The following is a 25,684-nucleotide window of genomic DNA, read 5'->3' on the forward strand; positions in this document are numbered from 1 at the left end:
TTCCCTTTGAGCTTGCCTCCCATTTTCACTGTCTGTATCTTCCATGTAGAGTGCTGTTTGCATGTGGCCTTCTCCACCTTCTTGAGGGTCACTGACGATGCTTTTGTTTCTCCTTCTATCTCCAGCACCTAGATAGCCTAGTGACTGACATGGTAAACAATTAAGAAGTACTTGTTGACTGAGCTCAGCAAATTCTTAAAACTTATGTGGAAGATTCATAGTGGTTTAACTTGCTTTCCAGTAATAATTTTAGGTCAGATTTAAATTTAAGGGTTATATAAGAAGCATTATCAATGACCTGCTAAGATTTTGCTGTCGTATATAATTTTAAGGATCACAAAACATTTGCTTCATAACTGTGGAGTGTATCAAACTCTGTAGAGGTATAGTATGTAGAACAGACAGGTGGTGCTGTAGATGGGGTGACAGATCTAGAGTCAGGAAGATCTGAGTTCAAATGTGGCCTCAGATACTTACTAGCAGTGTGACCTTGGGCAAGTCACTTAGCACCATTTAGCTCCATTTCCTCATCTGTAAAATGAGCTGGAGAAGGAAGTGGCAAACCATACCAATATCTTTGCTAAAGAAGCAACAGTTGGGGTCATTAAGAGTTAGACATGTCTACAATGACTAAAGAACAACATTATGTTTCATCTCACACCTAGAAACTACCATCTCCCTGCCTAGAGGTTCCTGGAGTCATAATTGTTCACTGAATGATCAGAACGCTGAAGACTTTCATTGTTTTCTTTTCATTATGATCATCATATAACTTGTTTCCCTAGTACTAATGATTTCACTCTCCATCAGTTTATAACATTCAACCATCTTTCTTTGAAATTTTTATATTATTTTTTACTGCAAGGTAATATAGGGTTACTTTCATATACCATTGTTTGACACACTTCCTAGCTTTGTGACCTTGGGCAAGTCACTTAACCTCAATTGTCTTGCCTTCCCCCCCTCCAAAAAAAAAAAAACCAGAAACATATACCATCATTTCTGTGGTGGAAACAGTTCTCAACTTGGAGTTGTGGATCCTCAGTTCAAATCCTAGTTCTTCTGTTTGCTTCTGGCACCTCATATGTGGAACTTAATATTTTTCTGGATCTCAGTTTTCTCTTTTGTAAATTTACAGTATTAGAGAAGACCTCCGGGATCCCTTCCAACCCTAAATCCATGCTTCTGTGTAAATAATGTAATCTCTCTGTTCTAGATGAAGACACTGCGCTTAGGACTTTCCAAGTGTTTCCTGGGAACTGAGACCATTGTATTGAGTCTTCATATCTAATTCACTGTACGCCTCCACACTGTGGTACTACTTTATTTCCACAAAATCTAGATGAGTCAGTGTAACAAACCAAAAACAATCTACATCTGTGTACTGTGTTGTATATTTTATGCTTTAATAGAAACTTTTAGTGATGTAATAGACTTAAAATTATCAATAAAATTCACATCTATATGATTTCCTTTTACTAAAAGACACATGGAAAATTAGCACAAGTTCACATTTTAGACTGTATTTGTATAGCCTTTCCTTATTTTCAGAATTTCCACTTGAGTCTATTCAGACTGAAATCCCAGACCTCATTTGGAAGTGCTAGATTGCAGACTTAGAGTTGGTTTTATAGTTGAAGAAAAGAAGGCCGAGAAGTTAGGCTCACACAGAAGATGGCAGAATCAAGATTTGAATCCAGGTCCTCAGGTTTGCAATCCAGTGCTCTTCCAACTACAACATGGATTTCAAGGTCCTTTGAGAGAGATTTGTTACACAGTAGCTATAAACATGAAATCAAACACTCCTAAAAAGCACTCACACTAAAAAGACTATCCTGTAGAAACTGGGGCAGCGAAGTGGCACAGTGAACCAGAGTGCTGGGCCTGGAGTCACAAGGCTCATCTTCCCGAGTTCAGTTCTGGCCTCTGACACTTACTAGCTGTGTGACCTTGGGCAAGTCACTTAACCCTGTTTGCCTCAGTTTCTTCTTCTGTAGAATAGTCTGGAGAAGGAAGTGGGAAACTTCCACTCCAGGATTTTTGTCAAGAAAACCCTAAATGGGGTCACAAAGAGTCAGATATAATTGAAAACAACTGAGCAATAACAAAATTGGAAGCTGCTTGTGAAGACTTCTTGTCTGAAAACTTTTATTGGAAAACAATATAATGATTTTTCCCTTGAGTATTAGTTTTCATAGAATCTTTAAATTTCAGAACTGAAAAGAATCTTAGAGGTATCTATTCTCATCCTTTTCCCAGCTGACAGTACTCTCCTTATGCTGTACATTCCCTGTTCTTTCCAGTCAAACTGAGAGACTTGTTACACTTTGTACCTCTTCTCTTGTGGTGACCCATTCCTGAAATGGACTCTCTTCAAGGTTCCTCTCAGATGTCAGCTCTTCCGTGATGCCTTTCTCTCTTTCTCCAGCTGAAATCTTTCTCAAATTGCATTTTGATTAGACCAAACCTTTTCACTGGGCATCTTAGTCCTTGTATTATGGTTATTTCTGTGAATTTCCAGCACGGTGATTTTTTATTGATATTTGTTATGCATTCACTTGTTTCCATTAATAACTGTTAATCAAAACAATTGAACATACAAAGGAGAGGGCAAAGTCTTCCCCAAATTCCCTACCTTTAATAAGGCAAAACAAAAAGAATTAACAATACAATAAGCAAATAAATCAGATACTTTTATTCTGTGTCCCATTCCAGACCTCACCCAAACTCTGCTATCTTTTGCCCAGGTTTATTCTTTCTTTAAGATAACAGGATTTAAAAATATAAGAGGATCACAGAATTACTTATTTTTGAGGTGAAAAGAGCTTTAGAGTTAGCTAATCCCAAGTTCCTCATTTGGTGACTTGCCCAAGACGACAAAGTAGCAAATAGCTAAACTCACATTTGAATCTAAGTTCTTTGACTTCAAATCCAGTGCTCTTTGCACTATACCAAATGGCTAAAAATTTTTTTGGAAAAAAATTTTTTTTTTTGAAAGTCAACCTGTTATTATTGCAGTTGTGAAATTCTTTTCTTTTAAAAAATACTCTTGTGTTCTATGTTTAGATAGCTCTGGTTTTTCTGTTTTTACTTTGCTCTACTTCATATAGATATTAATATGTGTTTCATCTTTATGGCTTTATAATGTTCTGTTTTCTAGTTTTTGAACATATAGGATGATTTGGATTTTGCGTATTAGAAACATAACAGTCAGGGGCTAGGTGGCACAGTGAATAGAGCACTGGCCCTGGAGTCAGGAGGACCTGAGTTCAAATCCAGTCTCAAACACTTAACACTTACTAGTCATGTGACCTTGGGCAAGTCAACCCCAATTGGCCCGCATTCCCCCCTCCAAAAAGCAAAAAACCAAAACATAATAGTTATGAATAATTATGTACAGATAATCCATTTTGCCTTTTAGTAGTATTTTTAAAAAGTGACAAAGAGCTAACAGTCCAAAGTTATGACTATTTTTAGTAACTTGTTGTATATGGTTATATTGGGGTTTTTGCTTTTTGGAGGCGGGGAGGGCAGGGCAATTGGGGTTAAGTGACTTGCCCAAGGTCACAGGGCTAGTAAGTGTTAAGTGTTTGAGTCAGGATTTGAACTCAGGTCCTCCTGACTCCAGTGCCACTGCTCTATTTGATGCATCACCTAGCTGCTCCACTTAAATGTTTGTTAAATGGAAATTTTTTTATCTTACTCATATCGTAGAATCAAAAGACTTAGAAAACTTGAGTAACTTACCAAAGTCACCTAGTTAGTTAGTATATCACCTAAGACTAGAACTCAGGACTCTTATTTTCCAGTTTATATTACCTAATGCATTGTTATCATTGCACTACATTACTACTTAGCTAGATTAAAAGCTCATCAAGAAATGTTTTGGAAATATATCAAATTGGTCTGGGCCAGGGATGGGGAACCTGTGTCCTTGAGGCCACATGTGATTATTCTAGGTCCTTGGGTACAGCCTTTTGACTGGGTCCAAGTTTTACAGGCCAAATCCTTTTATTAAGAGGATTTGTTCTGTGAAGTTTGAATTCAGTCAAAGGGCAGCACTTGAGGACCTAGAGATTCACAGGTTCCCTACCTATGGTCTGGGCAATTGACTAGATGGAAGGATGTGGTAGGAAGGGCATCTGTTTTATGTAGCTCTGGATAGTTTCCTTTTAAGGTAGCCATTTTCAGGATTTTGTTGGTCTGGGACAAAAGTAGCATAAAAAATTCAGCTTTCAGGGAATTGTGTTCCTAAGGTCTGGGCAGAATGCTCCCCTGCAAGGCATCTTTTTGATCTGAAGTTGTAAACCTAAGGCATGCAGAGATGGAGAGAAGCAATGTCTGGTTTTTTTTTTTGTTTGTTTTTTGTTTTTGCTTTTTGGAGGGCAGTTGGGGTTGAGTGACTTGCCCAAGGTCACACGGCTAATTTTTTTGTTACGTGTCTGAGGTCGGATTTGAACTCAGGTCCTCCTGACTCCAGGACCAGTGCTCTGCTCACTGGGCCACCTAGCCGCCCTGCAATGTCTGTATGTCTGTTTTAAGTAACTATTTTTTAAATTCTTTATTATAAGAACTATTCTTTTCTTTGCATCATGGAGCAAAAGCTAGAAGAGACTTCAGAAGTCATTGTCCAACACCCTCATTTTATAGCTGAGGAAACTGATGCCCAGGGCACTTACAAGACTTATTCAAAGTGATACAGGTTGTATACACCAGATATGGGCTGTGAAACCAGGTCTTCTAACTCAGGAACTAGTTTTCTTCACACCGTAGCACATGGTTTTGGAAAAGCTCTTAGAAGATTATGGGAAGATAGTAGCATTAGGACCTAGAGGAGCTCAAATCCTTTAACAGTACCCCATTAAAGCTATGAAATACAGTGAAAAATAAAGAAAACCAAAGAGAATTCAGCCGTAAGTTCCTCCCTCTAGAACTTGTTATCTCATAGAATAGGATGCTTAAGAAGAAAAGTATATAACCAGACGGGAAGGAAGGCAACCCATGAGACTTAGTTTCATCTGATCCAGATAAAGAAAGGTAGAATACCCTCACATACACATTTCTCACACAGAGAGACAGCATGGAGTGAAAATACATTATATTCAGCAGTGAAATAGGTGGGAACAGGGAGACAGGAGATGGGATTTTAAGAGGCCAAAGAGGGAAGTACTAACAAGAGGGCAAAATAGGAAGAAATAATGCATTCCCACTCCTGATAACTACTCCAAGCAAGATATCAGAAGAGCCCCAGACTTTGAAAACTATAGTGAGTCATCTTTCCAGCACAAGATCACACATTTGACCCATAGGCAAGTGACCAAGATAGGAACTGTGTAACAGAGTTAGATTGGCCCTTTCAACCAAACCGGTCCCTAGGGAGCAGAAGAGGTCACAGTTTGGGGAGGTGTGGGGGGGTGGGGTAGAGAGAGTTATAGTTCTATGTCCCACTGAAAGAGTGCAGAGATTTGCCCTGATAAAGTCTCATTCCAGGAGGTAAGGGTAGAAGAATAAACAATTTTAGGTCTAAAGAAGCCCAAGACAAGCCAAGAAAAAGAGAATAATTAGAGTACATGTAGGCAAAGCTTCAAAAAAAAGGCTAACATTAGAAATCTCAGAAGACTTGAGGTAAGATCTTTAAAGTAAATTAGTTTAGAAATAAAATAAGGGAGCTGGAGGAAAGAACTGGAAGAGGAATGAGAGCTATGGAGGAAAGACTTGGAAAAAAGATTATCAGCTTAGTGCAAGAACCATATAACCTAGGGGCGGCCAGGTAGCACAGCGAGTAAGAGCACCGGCTCCAGTGTTGAGAAGACCTGGAGATCGAATCCTGGGCTCAGACACTTAGCATCCACCCAGAAACACCTGGCCGTGTAACCTTGAGCAAGTTACTTAACCCCAATTGCTTAGGGGCGGCCAGGTGGCTCAGCGAGTAAGAGCTCCGGCTCCAGTGTTGGGACGACCTGGAGATCGAATCTCGGGCTCAGACACTCAGCACCACACCCAGAAATAACTGGCCGTGTAACCTTGAGCAAGTTACTTAACCCCGATTGCTTAAAAATACAAAAAAAAAAACAAAAAACCATATAACCTTACATAAGTAATACCGAAAGTTAAAATAGACCAAACATAAGGTAATGTTACCTTAATTATAAGTCCAAATGGCACTAATTAAAAGACCAAGTTAGTAAGCATTTCTTGAACACCTACTAAGTGCCAAATGCTATGCTAAGCATTGAAGATGCAAAGAAAGGCAGAAAACAGTCCCTGCTCTCAAATAGCTCACAGTCTAATGTGCCAGAGCTGAGTAGAAACTTTGAAATATAAACATGAAAGTCAAGAGAAATGCAAAAGGTAAATACATGTAAGCAATCAGAAAGAACTTTATAAGGATGAACTGTTTACATTCTCATTGAAGGGCAGTGATACAAGTATCTCTTCATGTCTCTAAGTGTCATAGAAGAAGTCACATATGACAGAAAGCATAGGAATGCTTTTGTTATGTTTTGATGATTTTAAAATAAGAAAATAAACAGAGGAAGAAAACAATATACTAAGGGGAGGAAGGAAGAGTAGAGAAATATATAATAGGAATGTGCAAGTAGAAGATCTGGAAGATCTGGAAAAGGGATGCCCCTTGAACATCACTTTTATGTGAAGTGCTCAAAGGAGGGTAGAACACAAACTTTCTCATATAAAGAGCTTGGTTTAGAAATACATTCAGTAAAGAAACAGGAGTGAAAAAGGGAGAAAGGCAGTTCTCAAGGGAAAAAGTCCAAGTTATATATAGCCATAGTTATTTTTAATGCTCCAAATCACTAATAGTTGAAGAAATGAAAATCAAAATAACTCTAAGGATGCAACTCACCTATGAGATTGGCAAAGGTGACACAAAAGGGAAAGGACAAATGCTGGAGGATCTGTGGGAAAATATATGCATTGATACATTGGTGGATCATTGGGGAGGCAGAGCCAAGATGGTGGTGTAGAAACAGGACTTCCACAGAGCCCCAGCTTCCACCTCCTCCGATACATGTGAAAAATGACTCTAAACAAACTTTAGAGCTACAGCACCCACAAAATGACAGAAACAAATCTCCCGCTGAAGGAAGCCCAGCAGCCTGGCAGGAAGGGTCCATTGCAGCATGCTGGGAGCGGAGCTCAGTCCTTACTAAGCTGCAGTTTTAGCCCCAGGGCAGCATCTGACCACCAGCAGCGCCAGAGCAAACTTCAGAAGAGTAAATCACCAAAAGCTGTACTGGTTTCCAGACTTCTTAATCCACAAATGCCAGAGACAAAGTAAAAGGTTAATGTGGAACTTTGTTGGAACACGGGGAGTGCCGTCTGGCTGCTGCCCCCAGAGCAAGAAGCGGAGGAAGCGCGTTGGCTGCAGCTGATGCCATGTGGCTGCCTCCAGAGCTCCTGGCCTGCGGATTGTAGGGGGACCAAGAGACCATTCAGAGGGTAATACATTTTGCTTTGACCTGCTTGGATCTTGATTGCAGTCTTGGTGTCCTGGGGTGTGCGACCAGTGAGCCAGAGCGTGTGGGGGCTGTAGAGAGGGCGCCCATCTAATAGTTCTGGCAGCTGCAAAAACCCCAGCGATTTGGGACATAGCTCTCTCCTTTCTGGAAGCAGAGTTCTACCATGGCAAAGAGCTCAAAAGTCAAGTAATTGGCTACAAAGATGAGCAAGCAATGGAAGCACAAACAGATGATAGAATCCTTTTGGGGGGCAGAAAGGATCAAGGCATGGAGTGGGAGGAAGACATCGAACTCAGATCTCCTGCATCAAAAGCCTCCCAAGAAAAATATGAATTGGTTACAGGCCATGGAGGAGCTCAAGAACGATTTTGAAAATCAAGTAAGAGAAGTGGAGGAAAAAGTGGGAAGAGAAATGAGAATGATGCAAGAAAATCATGAAAAGTGAGTCAACAGCCTGCTAAAGGAGTTCCAAAAATACACTGAAGAAAATAACACCTTAAAAAATAGACTAACTCAAATGGCAAAAAGAGGCCCCAAATGTCAGTGAATAGAAAAATGCCTTAAAAAGCTGAATTTGCCAGATGGAAAAAGAATTTCAAAAGCTCACTGAAGAGAATAATTCCTTCAGAATTAGATTGGAGCAATTGGAAACTAATGACTTTATGAGAAATCAAGATACTATAAAACAAATCCAAACAAATGAAAAAATAAAAGGCATTGTGAAATATCTCATTGGAAAAACCACTGACCTGGAAAATAGATCCAGGAGAGATCATTTAAAAATTATTGGACTACCTGAAAGCCATGATCAAAAAAAGAGTCTAGACACCATCTTTCAAGAAATTACCAAGCAAAATTGCCCCCATATTCTAGAACCAGAGGGCATAATAGAGGTTGAAAGAATCCACCAATTACCTCTTGAAAAAGAAAACTACTAGGATACATGGTTGGTGGAACGATGAATTGATGGCCGTGAAGAGGTAGCCATGTAGGAAAGAACTTGGACCTCTGACCCCAACCTAAACTCTGCATTCATTTGGGCCCCCAGAATACCACTGCTATACTTACTATGCCACAGAGATCAAAAAAGAGGAAAGGGTCACGTGAAAAAATATTTATATCAGCTCTTTTTGTAGAGGCAAAGAACTGGAAATTAAGGGGATCCCTATAAATTAGACAATGGCTGAAAAAGTTATGTGTGTACTGAAACACATAACATTATTATGAATTTAGAGGAGTGAGGAAGAAAATATCTTTTGAATACACATCTCTATGAATAGAGGAAGAACTCAGACCAAGCAAGTGATAGAAGTAATAAGAGAGAATTCCCAAAAATTAAATGGGCAATTTTTATTATATAATTTTTTAAAGTTTTTTTCACAAATGAAAATCTATGAAGTTAAATTTAGAAAGGAAATAGGTAACTAGGAAATAAAATCTGCACTGAAAATATCTGTATGATATAAGTCTCATAGCCATAATCTATAAGAAATTGATTCAGACATACATATGAGTCATTCCCTAATAGTTCAAACCAAGAAGTTTTATAAGGAAGAAAGCCAAGCTGTCCACAGTTAGCTGAAAAGATGGTTCAAATCCCTAGTAATTAGAGAAATGCAAATTTTAACAATTTGAGCTTCTGCCTCATACCATCAAAATGGCTGAGATGATGAAAGAAGAAAATAATTTTTAAAGAGGCTACTTTAATACTGGTACACTTATCCACTGTAGATGGAGATGTGAATTGGTCCAGACATTCTGGAAAGCAGTTTTTAACTATACCCAAAAAGTCATCAAGTTTTGCATACCCTTGAACCTTAGTTTAGGTCTATGCTCCAAAAATATTTTTCTTTTTTCGCTTTTTGGAGGGGGTTAGGCAGGGCAGTTGGTGTTAAGTGATTTACCCAAGGTCACACAGCTAGTAATAAGTGTTTTAAGTGCCTGAGTCTGGATTTGAATTCGTGTCCTCCTGACTCCAGGGCCAGTGCTCTATTCACTACGCTATCTAGCTGCCCCCAATTATTTTTTTTTAAAGTGGAAAATTACCCATAAGTACCAAAAATATTTTTAGTAGCCTTTTTTTCTAGTTGAAAAGAACGGGAAAATAAAGAGATGCCCATCTATTGGGTGGGGACAGGAGGGAGATGACTGGGAAAATTGTGGTTTATGAATGTAATGGGATAATAGAGTTCAATGTAAAACATGAGGAAAGGCAGCATTTCAGAAAAACCTCTAAATATATTTATCAGTTGTTGTACAATGTAATGAATAGAACCAAGAAAATGATTTGTAAACAACATCTTTGTAAAGACAAACAATTTTGAAAGACTGAAGAATCCTGATCAATGCAGTAACTACCAACGATTCCTGAGGAATAATGTTACCCACTTTTTTTTTTATAACTGACTAGTGATGGACTCAGGATAAAAAAATAATACTTACATTTTTGTAAAGGATTGTACAAGGATTCTGTGTGTTGTCATCCATCTGTTACATGCCGCATCCCCCCCCCCCGCCTTTTTTAGAGGTGTGTTGAGTTGTAAAGGAGGCATAAGCCAGCAAAAACAAGGAAAGAGAAAAAAAGATACAAAAGAGGATCATTGAAGCTCCTTTCTTTAAATACTTTATTAACTTCTAGTTTACATCATTCATTTCTGCAAGATTTTGAGTTACAAATTTTCTCCCTGTTTTTCCCCTACCTACCACCCCAAAATAGCGATCCCACTGGATATCTCCTCCTCCAATCTGCTCTCTCCCATATCTTCTCCCATACCCCCTCTGACTTTCCAGTGGGGTAGGGTGGATCTCTATGCCCCAGTGCCTGTATATCTTATTTCCCAGTTACATGTAGCCTAATAACAACAACAACAACAATAATAATATATTTAAACATTTGATTTTAAAACTTTGAATTCCAGATTTGATCCCTTCGTCCCTTGTCACCCACCCTTACTGGGAAGATAAGCAATTCAATATAGGTTGTACATGTGTAGCTATGCAAAACATTTCCATAGTGGATATATTATAAAAGACTGACTATATTTCCCTCCATGCTATCCCACCTCCCACTTGTTCTATTCTCTAATTTGATCCTGTCCCTTCTTTTCAAAAGTGGGTGCTTCCAACTTCCCTCCCCTCCAGCCTGCCCTCCATTCCATCATCCCCCTCTCGTCCCCTTCCCCCCTACTCTCCTGTAGGGTGAGATACCCTATTTAGTGTGTATGTCATTCCCTCCCTAAGCCAAATTCAATGAGAATATTGTTGACCCATTCCCTTTTGCCTTCCTGTTCTTCTCCTCCATTGTAAGTTTTCCCTTGCCTCTTCTATATGAGATAGTTTACCCCATTCTGTCTCTCCATCTCCTCTCATTATATTCTTCTCTCACCTCTTAATTTCACCTTTTAAGTATCATCCCTTCCTATTAAATTGGTCCTGTGCCCCCTATCTATGTATACCTCTACACATATATACACAGTCACATATGTATTCATACGCCCATATATCCTCCTATATAGACATATGAATGTATATATAGACATATGTATGTCTGTATATATGTATGTGTGTATACACATTTCTATTCCCTTCAATTATTCTCCCACTGAGAAAAGTTTCATAAGTTACAATGATTGTTTTTCCATGTAGGAATGTAAATGGTTCAGCTTTGATAAGTTCCTTATGATTTCTTTTCCCTGTTTACCTTCACATGCTTCTCTTGCTTCTTATATCTGAATGTCAAATTTTCTATTCAACTCTGATTTTTTTTCATTAAGAATGCTTGAAAGTCCTCTATTCCACTGAATGACCATACTTTCCCCTGAAAGATGATACTCAGTTTTGCTGGGTAGGTGCTCAGTGTAGAAGCTGCCAGATATCTGTAATTATCCTGATTGTGTTTGCACAATATTCAAATTGTTTCTTCCTGGCTGCTTGTAATATTCTCACCTTGATCTGGGAATTCCAGAACCTGGCTATAGTATTCCTAGGAGTTTTCTTTTGGGGATCTTTTCCAGGAGGTGATCAGTGGATTCTTTCAACCTCTATTTTGCCTTCTGGTTCTAAAACATCAGGGTAATTTTCCTTGAGAATTTCTTGGAGGATGATTTCTAGGTTCTTTTTTTGATCATGGCTTTGAGGTAGTCCAATAATTTTTAAATTATCTCTCCTGGACCTATTTTCCAGGTCAGTGGTTTTTCCCATGAGATATTTCACATTGCCTTCTCTTCTCTTTCATTTGTTTGGATCTGTTTAATAGTATCTGGATTTCTCATAAAGTCACTAGCTTCCATTTGCTCCAATAATTTTCTTGCATCGTTCTCATTTCTCTTCCCAATTTTTCCTCCACTTTTCTTATTTGGTTTTCAAAATCCTTCTTAAAGTCCTCTATGGCCTGTAACCAGCTCGTATTTTTCTTGGTAGCCTTTGGTGCAGGAGTTCTGACTTTGCTGTTTTCCTCCTCTTCCATGCTTTGATCCTTCTTGTCCCCAAAATAGGAGTGTAATGTTGGATTTCTCTGCTTGCTTTTTTTCCTTTGCCTGCTCATGGTGCTACTCAATTACTTGACTTTTGGGCTTTTTCCCACAGTAGGTCTCTGCTACCAGACAGGGCAGCTTTTTCCCAATCGCTGGGGTTTTCTCAGCTCCCAAAGGTATTAGTTGGGTGCCCTCTCTGAAGCCTCCACATGCTCTGGCAAGCTGGTCACACACCCCAGGACCTCCACCCTATACCACAATCCAGATCCAAGGAGGTTAAAGTAAGAGCGATTACCCCTGAGACTGGTTGCTTGGTTCCCCTACAGTCTGCAGGCCTGGAGCTGAAGCTGCCACATGGCAGCGGCTGCATGGCCGCAGCCCCTCAGCGGCTTCTCCCTCCAGGGGATAAAGGCCGAACCGTTCTCCCAAACTTCCAGATCTCAAAGTCTACACTGCACTGACCTCTCACTTTGTCCTTAGCCTCTATGTGTTGATAATTCTGAAAACCCCCACAGCTGCTGGTGATCTGAAGTCCCTCTAGCCAGGTGTTGGTTAGGCTACCCTGAGGCTAAAACCTCCGCTTGTGTGGGGCTGGGCTTGGCTCCCAGAGCACTGTGCTGGCTGCTTCCTTCTGGGCTGCCCTCAGCGGTAGGTTGGCTTCTCTGTGTCATTTTGTGGGTTTTGTAGCTCCAAAGTTTGTTTACAGTCACCTTTTACATGAATTGGAGGAGGTGGGAGCGGGAACCCCTCAGAAGTCCTGTTTCTACTCCATTTAAGCATCTTTTCAAAAAATACACAGAAGGTAACAGAAATAAAACAGACAATACAATACAATAGTATGGCTTCAAGGCAGTGCTTAGGACAGAGCCTGGCATAACATAAACAGTTAACAAATGCTGGTTACCCAAGACTGCCATGGATTAGAAATCTCCTATATCATGAAATCACCTATACCATACTCTTGACTATTATTACTATTGACCTCCTTTATTACACAACCTTCCTGGCCATTATGTTTTGCCAATTCAATTTCTGATTCTTCCTCATCCTCTCTCAGGTTCTATAATTATCCTCATCATTGTTTTGACATTGTGTTTCTCATAAAATAGTCCATTGGTAATGTTTTGTAGCCTACTTAAAGCCACCCTATTCCCCTCCATTGTCCTTTGGATGATCCAGAATTTTAATTTTTTTAATAGACTGTGACATTGCAGCCATATTGCAACATTGAAAGAAAGTTTTTGAAGAGATACTTCTTTTTTTCAGAGAAATAGATGCTTATGTCATTAAAAGCGTACAGCAGTTTCCCAGAGGGAGTTCACTCTGTTCAGTTCTAGGCCCTCCTCATTATCCTTATGGAGGGTCTGTACAGGGTATATATAGGTGGGTTATTGTCCATACAAATAATCTACTTGATGTCTTCCTGTGTGTATATTTAGGATGAGTTCTTTTTAGTGTTTATGAATCTCACTTAAAAGGCTTAGCAGTGTTCTTGGATTGGGCCAACATCTGAGAGCCTCGATATCTTTATAGGGAATTCTTTGATTTGAACTCTATGCTGGACATACACCTTTTGGGGGAGTAATGTGCAAGAAAAGGAAGAATATAAAATGTGGTGTTTGGGATTTTTTAAATTTTTGAACCTGAACCAGGGGTAATTAATTGGTCGGTGGTTGTACTGCATTAAAATACTATCAGGTTATCAACAAACATTTATTAAGCATCTGTTGTTGTGTCCTATTATTTGGTATCCAGAGAGAGTAGAAATGACAAGGCAAAGGAACTCAGGGTCCCTGAATAAAAGGAAACTAAGCTGGAGCTATGAAAGGACTAACTTGTCCTAATTATCACCACCAAAGTGTTTTTCCCAGTGCACTGGGGAAAGTTATCATTTCAATGAATAGTCAAAAATAGTAAAAAAAAAAAAAAAAAACATTATCAATTCAATGAATAGTCAAAACCTCATGAAAAAACTTGCGAGTTCCATCGTATTTATTTAGAAATGCACAGTAAGTTATTGAGGAATTGCCAGTTTATAACCTAGAATGTTACTAAATTCAGAGATAACATTTTAAATAGAGCACTTTTGACCTTTTGAAGCTATCCTATATTCATTACAGTATTTTTGTTGGTGAAGGTAGTTTGCCAAAATAACAGGTTCCTTTTTTCTTTTACTTCTTGTAATCTTAAGCTGACTAAATTTTGAATTCCTTGCAAATATTGTGGAAGTTTAAGAAGGACACTGAGATAACAGAGATGATGTTCAACATCATAACTTGGTGTCCAGGCCAAATGGATCCTTTGACTATTGATTAGTGTGGGTGGTTATGACAAGAAAAATAAAAGGAGCAGCTCTTTAATGTATTTTTCCTTCTACTGTGTGGTTGTTGCTTCCAAAATCACAAAGAACATAATCATCAGGGAAACATCTCTGCCTTCCTCTGCCTTGCTTTTTTTTTTTTTTTAAGCAGTCTGGTTTTCTTAGTAAAAATACTTTATTTCAGAATATATCTATAAGACATTTTTTACTGCTCATAGGCCTGGAGAAATGTAGATTACTTCGTTGCTCTTCAAATTTCCTTTCAACAGAATAGAATAAAGTAACTAGTCAGGCTGGATTGGTATATTTGAGATAGAGGAATAAAGTGGGGGGGGTGGAAAAATCTTTCCATTGCTTTAAAAAAAAACAACCTTGCAACAGCCCTTTGTTTACACCCCAGCTTCTGCGTTAGTCATAGTACCCTTCTAACATGTTGCCAGCAGACTTGGGCTGAAGAAGTAACAGCCATTTACAGTTTACAGTGGGACTACAAAGAGAGAGAGAAAGGTACTATATAAAGAAGTAGATTTTGTCCCTACATCCTTCAGGTTTTACATATTAAAATTAAAGGCTAGCCATTGACTTACTGAAGGGTTTCGCTTCTTTTTATACCTGTTATACAGAAAAGTTGAAGTTCTGTAGTGCTAGCATTATGTTACATACTTCCCAGTGGTAAGGTGATAATTCTGATGTGATCAGAGACAATTCTGATTTTTAATGCATGCATGTGCAATTTAAAATGGAAGCCAGAAACCAAGAAGCTTGGTTCCATCTTTAATTTAAACAAGTGCTTTAGGAGTTCCGGCATGGGTGGCCTGGCACTGTGTCTGTATAAATGCTTTGAAAGGTCAAAGAATTTTTATTAATGTTCAGAATTAATAGCATAAACAATTAATCATTTTAACAAGTTCTTTTTTGAAAATTAAGTTTCCATATTTATCAATCTATTTTTAAAATGTGAAGATATTTTTTTAATTTATAATGAATTAATCATATTTATTTTTGTTTTTCAGACAAAAGTGATGTAAACTGGTTCATCAGTGATAAAGATCTTGAGGTAAAATAAATTTCCTTTAAATATTGTAAATAACATTTAAAGTTTATTTACATGAATCATATTTACCTTTATAGTTCTACATTAAACCAACTTTTTTACCCTAACCGTAACTGAATTACAATAAAACTATAGACATTTTTTTAGCTGGAAGGGACCCTAAATATTGTACTTTGCTATCATTTCCCCTCTGGGTCTTACTTCCTTCCTGCAAATTAAGAGAGTTGCACTAAATAATTTCTAAGGACCCTTCCAGCTCTAAATTTTATGATCCTATTTCTCAAGCCTAAACCTCTCATTTACTAATTAAGAAACTTAGGCTCTTTTCCTTATATGTCTTAATGAATGGAATTGAATTCTGTGGTTTTGGGAATATTCATTACTATGAACTGTGTATGTGCCTGTATGACTTGGCACTAGTACTTTACCAAGATTGACACAGGAAATAGCTGTTTCTTCAGTGGAAGGAAATGGTTAGCCTATATTTAGGGTGTGACAGGTGTTTGTCACTCTCAGATTAATAGCATTCATCTTCTTAAATGGTAGAATCATTTTACATTTTGAAGAAAAAAGATTAAAGAATGCTATTCAGACAGCTATGTAGATTTGAATAATAAATACAGGCTTTTAAAATTTTGATTTTTACTAAATGGTATGAAGAAGGGAGGCAGTCAGGAATTGTATACTCTTGGAGTTTGTGTGTTGTCATAAATGTATTTTACTCACTTTTTAGTTCAAGATATTTGGTTTGGGCTCCTTTAAAATAGAAAAAAAACATGGAAAGAGAAGATTGTCATCATTGTGGAGACAACATGAAACAATCTTCATTAAAGACATTAAAAATTTTCAGTAAAATTGTAAGCATATCTGCCGGATAGAGTGAATTGTTAACAAAATCCAAAGAAACATTTGGGTTAAGAAATTAACAAAATGGAAAACTAGACCCTTTTGCCTAGGCTAACTATTAAAAACCCCTAAAAGAGAGATATTGCAGTAGATGTGGAACAGTTTCAGTAGAATTAACAGAATAAATAAGACAGAATAGCAACCGTGTAAAATTATGAATTAAGATCATGGAATGCTCATTCTTAAAGCATTTACTCAACAACTGCCCTTCACCAACCTCCACACTCATCAAGAATGTGCAGACCTACCCAGAAGCTCATACTCAATCCCCATGTTAGGATTTGTTCTGGCTGTAGGCATTTTGCTGGCATACCTAGCACCCCACAACAAGTGGCACTAATTTCTCCCCCCAGCTACGGGGAGAAAGGGAAGCATTCTGTTTTCTGTCTGGGGTGTTTCCTTGGTTAAAAATCCCTAGGGCTCTCTAGAATGCCATCATCCAATTCTGAAAAAAGTGACAGAGGCTAGCTTAGTTTAGCCAGAGAAGTAGTAGAGGAGATACAAGGGAGGAACTACTGGGCCAATGGACCCATATGAATGACTACACCAAGCCTGAAGGAAAGGGGACTGCAACCTATCGGGGACTATAATGTGCTTTCTAGAGGCTAATGAGGGCAAGAGCCCAGGCAAATGAAAACTAAATCAGCCAGTGTGGGAAGAGGTTGAATTTGCTTTACAATACAGCCTTGAGGCTTTTACACCCAAGCAAGGGGGGAGGAGTCAGACAGTGAGTGACAGGAGGAAATATAAGGATAAATTAATGTAAAGACAGATTTTAAGGAGAAAAATTCAGTACAATCTAGAGCATAAGTAAGTAAATCAACAGAGTGCTACAAACTAGAAGTAAGGATGAGTACCAAATGGGCAAAAAGATTAAAAAGTTCTCTTAACAAATATCATAACACAAAAGAATTCCACAGATGCCTTTGGAATCCCAAGAGAGCATGGAATAACAACAAAAACTTCCAAAATGGTTCAGAAGTTAACTCTATATGAGAAGAATTTAGAAATTAATATTTGTTAGAAGTCGTAGCTCTCAATGCAGAAATAAAAATTTAATATATTAGAGGAAAAAAGTACAAACAACTTTCTCCATGGTGAAGAGTTTTTCCTGGGAAGAGAAATTTGGAATATGAAAATGCTGAAATTGAGGAAAATATGGCAAAAGAGAAAAAAATGGCAATCACACAGGACACACATCTCTATAAGCTAGAATCATTGACCTCAAATACAGTAAGACAACTTAAGGATTCCCTGAAGGATGAGACAAGCTTTTTTAAAAATACCTTAACATGGGAAATAATGCAAGAAAATTGTCCTGAACTTCTGAATATAGAAAATAAAAGGCAAATTGAAAGAATATGTTTCAAATTTAATGGTATCCAGTGACAAATTCTGCAAGTGGCCAAGAGAAAGACATCCAAACATAAAAGAAAGGTTAACACAACATTATTCATCACCTGTTAGAATCTGTAGGATGATGAAGAATTGTATATTCCAAAAAGTTCTAACCCTGCAACCTGATCATTACCACTAATGAAAAAAATGTGAAAGTAATCAAAAAGAAGGAGTTCAAGTACTAAGGGACCATAGTCAAGATAAGACCTGGCAACTTATACTGTAAATTTAAAATCTTGCAATACTGTATTAAAAAAAGAAAAAGATACAAACTTAAAAGCAGGGGTAAAATAGACCTTTAATGAAATAGAGAACTTTCAGATATATTTGATGAAATGGTCTGATGTGAGTAGGAATTTTGAAATACAAAAACAAAACTGAGGGAAATTTAGTTGAACAATTGGAAGGCCTGATGATATACTAACACACTGAAAGAGAGAGGAAATAAGTGTTTCTTCAGAACATTAATGTCTTCAAAGGGTATTGAGGAAATTAAATAAGAAAACTAGGGGACTTGTGGGTGGTTTGGTTCTGCTCTGAGTTTGAGGAGGGTAAAGGGAACACTCTTGTATAGAAAGGAAAAATAATGCTGAGCAGGTAATAGTTTTAAGCAAAACAAATTTTCTGATCCTGAAGGATGAATTAAAAGGAAAAGGAAAGATGTAGAAACTAAAGTGGGTGCCCATCAATTGAGAAATGGTTGAACAGATGGTGACATATTAATGTAATGAAATGTTATTATGCCATAAGAAATAAGATGGTGTCAGAGAATCTTGGAAAGCATAAACTGATTTAGTGACTTGATTAAAACCAGGAGGAAAATTTATGTAATGACAGCATCGTAAAGAAAAACAACTTGGAAAGCTCTAAGAACTCTGATAAAATCAATGAAACACATTACCCACTTCTTGACAGAATGTGAATAGATTCATATGTAGAAGGAGATACACATTTTTGGACATAATTGCAATGCAGATTTGTTTTGCTCAGCTATATTTATTTATTATGAGGTTGGATGTTTTTTAGTCTGTTTTTAATTGGGCTGAAGGGAACAAGGAAGGTAAGGACAGTAAGTGAAGATGAAGATAAGGAAAAAAAAGGACAATTGAAACTTTTAAGTGAACAAAACAGAAAAGAGATCTTTTCTTCTACTGTCTTTTAGGTGTTCTACTTTGTATGTAAAAATGGTCCTTTTGTTGTTAAGTCCTCCTGCATTTTAAAAATTAATTAAGGCTAGCTGGGTGGTGTAGTAGATAGGTCACCAGCCCTGGAAGGAGGTGACCTGAGTTGAAATACAGCCTCAGATACTTACTAACTGTGTGACCCTGGGCAAGTCACTTAACCCCAGTTGTCTCCCCCCCCCCACCCTTGAGTTAATTCATAGTTAGCATTTAAGTAGTGCTTTTAGGTAAGCAAAATGCTATATAAGGATTATCTAATTTTAGCCTCACAACAACCCTTGGAGGTAGGTGCTATTATCATAATACCTGTTTTGCAGATGAAGAAACTGTGATGGACAACTTAAATGATTTGTCCAGAGTCATTCAGCTAGGATGTGTCTGAGGTCCAACTTGAACTAATGTTTTCTTCACTCTAGGCCAAACTTTCACCTATAACAATGATGGACCAGTTTTTCCAAAATCAAATGTTTTATGTTATATAACAAAATAAATAGAAAGCAATAGGGGAAAGAAAAATAATCCTAATATTGGCTAAACCAGAGAAGTATAAAGCAAAGAAAGTAGATTCTAAATCAGTTATCATTAAGAAATATGAATTCAAATTTAAAAAATAAAATCCTGGCCAAAATATTATAGCAGTTTATTCAGCAATCATTTTCTAATCAAGTTAGACTTAAAACTGGAGTGCACAGATAGTTCATCATTAGGAAAACAATTAATATAATCATTTAAAATTAAAACTTCCAAGCCCACATGATTATATCAATAGATGCAGAAAAATATCTGAAATAAAACACAATAGTAATTTATTCTATAAACCCCTAAGAGCATAGGCATAGGAGGATCTTTTCATTATATGCAATGGGGAAATAATAGAAGCTTTCCCAATAAACACAAGAGTAAAACAAGGACATCTTCTTGTCAGTACCCTTGATCTTGCATTTTTATATATAACCCTCTTCTGTTCTACTCAGTGTGTATGTGAGACGCTCATTTGGTGGTGATTGCTAAATAAAATAATAGAAATGTAAATTAAAAAGAGAAAAAAGATGAATAGGTTTTTTCAACATTTTGAGTTTGAGGTGTCTCCAGGACATCCAGTTTGGATTGTCTATTAGGTAATTTGTGACTGAAGCTCAGAGGAGATACTGAGGCTGGTTATATAGATGTGTGAGTCAGCAACATAAAAATGATAATTAAATCCACAATGAGAGGTCAGCAAGAAGAAAAGGGAGCTTGATATGAATCCTTGTGGAACATAGATAGGGATGATGAATCAGCAAGGATGACTAAGAACCAGGAGAGAGTAGGGTCCCAGAAACCCAAAGAGGTGGAGCAGTGGATAGAGTACCGGGCCTGGAATCAGGAAGACCATAATTCACATCTGGCCTCAGACACTTACTAGATTTGTGACCCTGGCAACGGCAAGTCACTTAACCCTGTTTACCTCAGTTTCCTCATCTGTAAAATGATCTGGAGAAGGAAATGTCAAACTACTTTAGTATCTTTGCCAAGAAAACCCCAAATGGGATCATGAAGAGTTGGACACAACTGAAACAACTGAGCAACAACACAGAGAGGAATATACCAAATAAATAGCATGTTCAACAATGTCAGATTCCCTAGAGAGATCTAGAAGGATGAAGACTGAGAAAACATGGTCAGATTTGACAATTAAGCTATTATTTGCAAATTTGCTATTTCAATTGATATGTAAAGTAAGAAGACAAATTGCCAAGGGTTGAAGGGTGAATTAGAGAAGAGGAAATGAAGATAGTGAATTTTGTGTGTGATTTGGACTAGATGAGAGGTTCCTTCACCTTTGATATTATGTGAAAAACTGTGTAGACAGTTTTTCCTAGGAGTTTGGCTGAGAAAGAGGGGAGAGATAGATCTTCTGAAGAATGAGGAGAATTAGGTGTGATTGAAGACAATAGAGAAGGAACCAGTAGGAGAGGTTGAAGTAGAGAGAAGGGAGATTATTAGGGTTGCACTTTGCTAGCAAAGACAGGAGGTGGTGGGATCATGGTTACGTGTAGAATGGTTTACCTTTTTAAATTTTTACTTATTTTTAATTTATAGAATAAAACAAGCATTTCCATAACATAGAATAATTGAAAAAAAAAAGATGATTGCACGTGAAATTGCAAATCTATGAAAATGTACATCTTGTTATTCCTTTTAAATATATAATAAAGTTATCATGTAAATTTCCTTTTTTTTTCTCCCACTGTAGAGATGAGATGGCTATCATTAGACATAAGTGTGTGTGTGTGTGTGTGTGTGTGTGTGTGAGAAATCGTTCCATACATACTTTTTATCAGTTTTCTCCTATTTGGGGTTTTCTTAGCAAAGATATTAGAGTAGTTTGCCGTACCTCCTCCAACTCATTTTACAGATGAGAAAACTGAGGCAAACAGGGTTAAGTGTCTTTCCCTGGGTCACCCAGCTAGTAAGTATCTGAGGCCAGATTTGAACTTGGGAAGATCAATCTTCCCGACTCCAGGCCCAGCACTGTCCATTGCCCTACTGCAGCCTCCCACTCCACCCCTATAAAATATTTGACCAGTTTCTCTTCCACCCTTTGTTCAAAGGCTACTCTATTGATGGGTAACCCAAGACCTCCCAAGTCAGCCCATTCTGTTCTGTACCTAGACAGCTACAGTGGTATGAGACCTTCCTCTGTAAGCCTGCATTAATGACCATTGTCTCACAATATTAGTTCATACTGTGCACAAATTCCAGGAGGTATGACTGGACATCAGTACAACGCACAGTTCGGGGGGTGTCACTACTTTAGGAAAAATATTGATAAGGGAGAGAACATCTACAGGAGGGTAAACAAGATGTTTGAAAGACTTGAGATAATGCCATAGAAAGATCAGTTGAATGAACAGTTTAATAGTTAGCTCTCTTCTGGTATATGAAGGGATGTCATATAAAAGAGGCATTAAAATTGATCTTCTTGGCCCTCGAGGATAAAGCTAAGACTAGGTGGATTTATGCTTAATATAAGGAAAAGACACACTTTCTTATTTGGAGTTATATCAAAATAGAATGAGTTAACTTGCATTACACCAAAATCCTCGGATCTTTTGCAGTAGAACTGTTGTCCCTACATCCCATAACATGCAAAAGTTGAGTTTTTTTGAATCTAAGTTTTGTTATCAGAATGCATAAATGTTTTTCATCTATTTACTTGAGAGAAACAGTGTTAACTTCTAGTCATTTTCTGTGCTGCTGTGGGATCATTATATCTTATTGATTACTTGTCTATGGACATTCAAGACTATAGGTTTTACTAAAATTTTGGAAATACTACTATTTTTGTATTCTTACATTGTAAGATATTATATCTAGCTTGGTAGATATATGTAGGCAATTTTTTACTTCCTCCTTCCATTTCAATTTAATGCCCTTTTGATTAGGTTTACAAGACTTTAGGGAAATAAATTTTTACCTGCAATGTTAAGCAGTATTATCATTTCTTTTCTATTTTCTTGTCAAGACATTAGAATATTGGTTAAGCTCAATAATTTTTATCTCTTTACACTGTTTGGATTGCCTTTAATTTTTTGATATAATGGATAATTCCAAAAAGTATTACCTTTTCATTTAATGGGTTCGTATGTCAGACTGATACAAATCTTAATACATAACAAAATTCTTTATTTTCATTTTTTTAGGCCCAAATAAGTAATAAGAGATCATCCGGTAGACGAGCCGGTAGATACTATTCAACTGACAAAAATGTCACCTGTAGAAATTGCGAAAAACGTGGTCATTTGTCAAAAAACTGTCCTGTACCACAGGTAGGTAAAATACCTAACTCTTCTTTCAAGGATTTTATAATTAAAGAACTTTAGAACTCCTCTGTGCTGGCCATTTATTGCAAGAATCTTTTGTACAATGACATTGGTAGGCGTAGGCCAATATCGTCTGGAATTCCCATGGTGACAGGGAGCTAACTATTTTAAAAAGCCTACTCCACTGTGAACAATTCTAATTTGTTTTTTGCTTTTAAAATTCTCTTTTATAATGAGCTGAAATCTGCATACTTGAAACTTTCAATAAATGTTTCCAATTCTGCCCTTAGATATTAAAAAGTTAAGAGTTAGAGCATTAGAATTTATTTAGTTCAGGCATTCTTAACCAGGGCTTTGAACTTGTTTTAAAAAATATTTTGATGTTTGTTTTAAAATATAATTAGTTTCTTTTATAATCCTACCTGTTTTATTTTATGCACATAAAAATATTATTCTAAGAAGGGGCCCAGAGGCTTCACTAGAGTCCATGAAACAAAAAAGATTAATGACTCCTGATTTTAATCCAACTGAGCAATTTTATAAATGAGGAGACTCCATCCTGGCAAATAGGTCATAGAGTTTTCTTGGCTTCTTGTCCATTATTTACTTCCTTTAACACAGAGTATTATCTTTCTGCATAAAAATCTTTCAAATATTATTAAAATACTTATCATGTCTCCCTTCAGTTTTATCTTTAGGCTATGGAACCTTAGTAGCTGTGTTGTTTTTAAATAAACATTTATATAGCACATACTATATGCCAAGCACTGTGCTAAGCACTTTCCAGTTATTCTCTCATTTGATCCTCACAATAACCTTGGAAGGTAGATGTTATCATTTTATAGTTGAGGAAACTGAGGCAGACAGCAGTTAGGGGATTTGCCCAGGATTATACAATAACCAAGTGTCTGAGGCTGAATTTACACTTGGGTCTTCCTGACTCCAGGTCCAGCATTCTGTCCACTGCACTTTCTAGTTCCCCCACTTAGTTCATATAGTATGATTTTCAGCCCACTCACCATCTTAGTCAATTTACTATGGATGATATAGCGTGTTAATTTCCCTGCAAGCTTTGTCTGACCACCCTCACTGCACACTATGAATGGATGTTAATGTTGTGATTCAGTCAATGTAGCTGAACACTTCTTTAGCTTTTTTTTTAGTAATTGTATCAAACTTAACCCTTGTCAAACATCTTCTTTCAAAGTTTTTGACTTAAAAATATGCTAAGAATTTAATTAATATTACATTAGAAGAATTTTGCTTCATGAGTAAAAAAAATAGTATTCTTTCTTATAAAGTTCTTTTGAGAAACTTTGTATCCTAAAACAATTACATGTATAAATGGATTTGGAACAATGTGTTAGATTGCAGTCAAATTCATTTTAAAATTTTAATCTCAACCTGATCCTCATGTCTCATAGTTTACCATTGCAAGATTCCTTCTTATAAGTCTTTAGACATTTAACAAATTTATTGTGATATTATATGTTCAGTTCTAATCTGGCTTCTCCCCCCTTTTTTTGTATATAAAGGGCTAAAGTTTTTTTCATATAACATTTTCTTCTCTACAGAAAATACGTGCCTGTTGCCTGTGTGCCGAGAGAGGACATCTACAGTATGATTGCCCTGCTCGGTTTTGTTTAGATTGTTTTTTGCCTGCATGTTACTCCCACAAATGCCTTGAAAGACCTTCATGGAAAAAACATTGTGAACGGTGTGATATGAAAGGTCACTATGCTGATGTGAGTATCCCATTTTACAAATCTGTTTATTGGCCTTTCCAAAGAGAATGAGAAAAATACTTGTGTCCATTTCCAATATAATTCTATTTTCATGTATAGCTCTGTTCCTTCATTTTTATGACACATGGAGGGATTTATCCTATGCACTGGATCACGTGAAGATGAGGACTGACTTTGGGAGTCAGTGTTGTACAATGACTAGATTCCTGGACTTGGAGTCAGAGAAGGCATCGGTTCAAATCCTGCCTCTTACAGTCACTTTGTAATCTGAGCAAGTCACTCAACCTCTCTTATCCTTAGTTTCAGCATCAGTAAAATGAGGGTGATAATAATAGAGGTTGTTGTGAGCTCTTATATATGTAAAGCACTTTACAGACCTTAAAGCCCTATGTATAAATGTTAGCAATTAATATTTTTTCAGGACCCATGGCTTTTAAGAGTATTCTACTCACCTTTCTCTGTAAGGGTATGTCAGAGGTTGGGAGCCTGAAAAATGGGTTATCAGAAGGTAACCTGAGTTTTGGCAGCATTATCCTCCTTCAGTTTTCACCAATCAGTGTGCATTAAGCTTACATGTATGAATTTTTCTCCTAAGTGGCATATGGCGTAGGAGGTAAAAAGAAATGAACACAGAATAGATGACATAGGTGCAAATATGATTATGCATTGGGTTGATAGGCATACCTGATCACCTTCTATGTGAGGGCAACTGTACGAGGTACTAAAGAAGATAGGAAGTTTAGATAAAGAACAGTTTTTGCTCAGGTAGAACATAGTAGACAAATAAATGTGCAAGCCTTTGTGTCTAGGGCATTTTGGTGGGATAGTAGTTTGCTGCAACATCAAACAAATGTGTTAGTGACATTCCTTTCAAGCTGCCATGTTGTGGAGCCTGCCCTTCACCTCCCATGATCTTGTGCAGGCTTCTGCACAGAGCCAGGTCATGCCTCCATGTCTTGTACAGTTTCTATGCTTGAGTCCTTTGTTGTATGACCATTAATGTGCTGTTCGGGAAGTCTCTCATTCATTGAGGACGTGCAGTGGCGTGTTTTGAACCTGAAAGTTTGTTTTAGTGTATCATTGAGATTGGCTTTTTTTTTTCATTTGGCAAGTGTTTGAAGGCTTCCTCTATTTGCAGCCCTTCACTTGGAACTCTAAGAAATAGAAGATGCAGCAGCTGCTCTCTAGGATCCTAATTAGGGATTATAGTAAAAGAGTTAAAAAAAGCAAAAGGTGGAAAGGTAATCTGATATTATGAGTTCTCTCTCTCTCTCTCTCTCTCTCTCTCTCTCTCTCTCTCTCTCTCTCTCTCTCTCTCTCT

General features: G+C 37.3%; 1 protein-coding gene across 2 annotated transcripts in view; it reads left to right on the forward strand.

Moving 5' to 3' along the window:
- Positions 1-25,684, forward strand: part of ZCCHC7 (zinc finger CCHC-type containing 7) — a 272,242-nt gene that overhangs the window by 176,526 nt on the left and 70,032 nt on the right. For both annotated transcript variants that reach the window (XM_069085255.1, XM_069085256.1), the window contains exons 3-5: positions 15,287-15,330; positions 22,499-22,624; positions 24,193-24,363. In XM_069085255.1, coding sequence (XP_068941356.1) covers positions 15,287-15,330; positions 22,499-22,624; positions 24,193-24,363 — 341 coding nt within the window. The remainder of the gene's footprint in view (positions 1-15,286; positions 15,331-22,498; positions 22,625-24,192; positions 24,364-25,684) is intronic.

This window comes from Petaurus breviceps, unplaced genomic scaffold, assembly GCF_028583685.1.
Source record: "Petaurus breviceps papuanus isolate PSGF00001 unplaced genomic scaffold, PetGlider_PUasm1.0 175, whole genome shotgun sequence".
Lineage (NCBI taxonomy): Eukaryota > Metazoa > Chordata > Mammalia > Diprotodontia > Petauridae > Petaurus > Petaurus breviceps.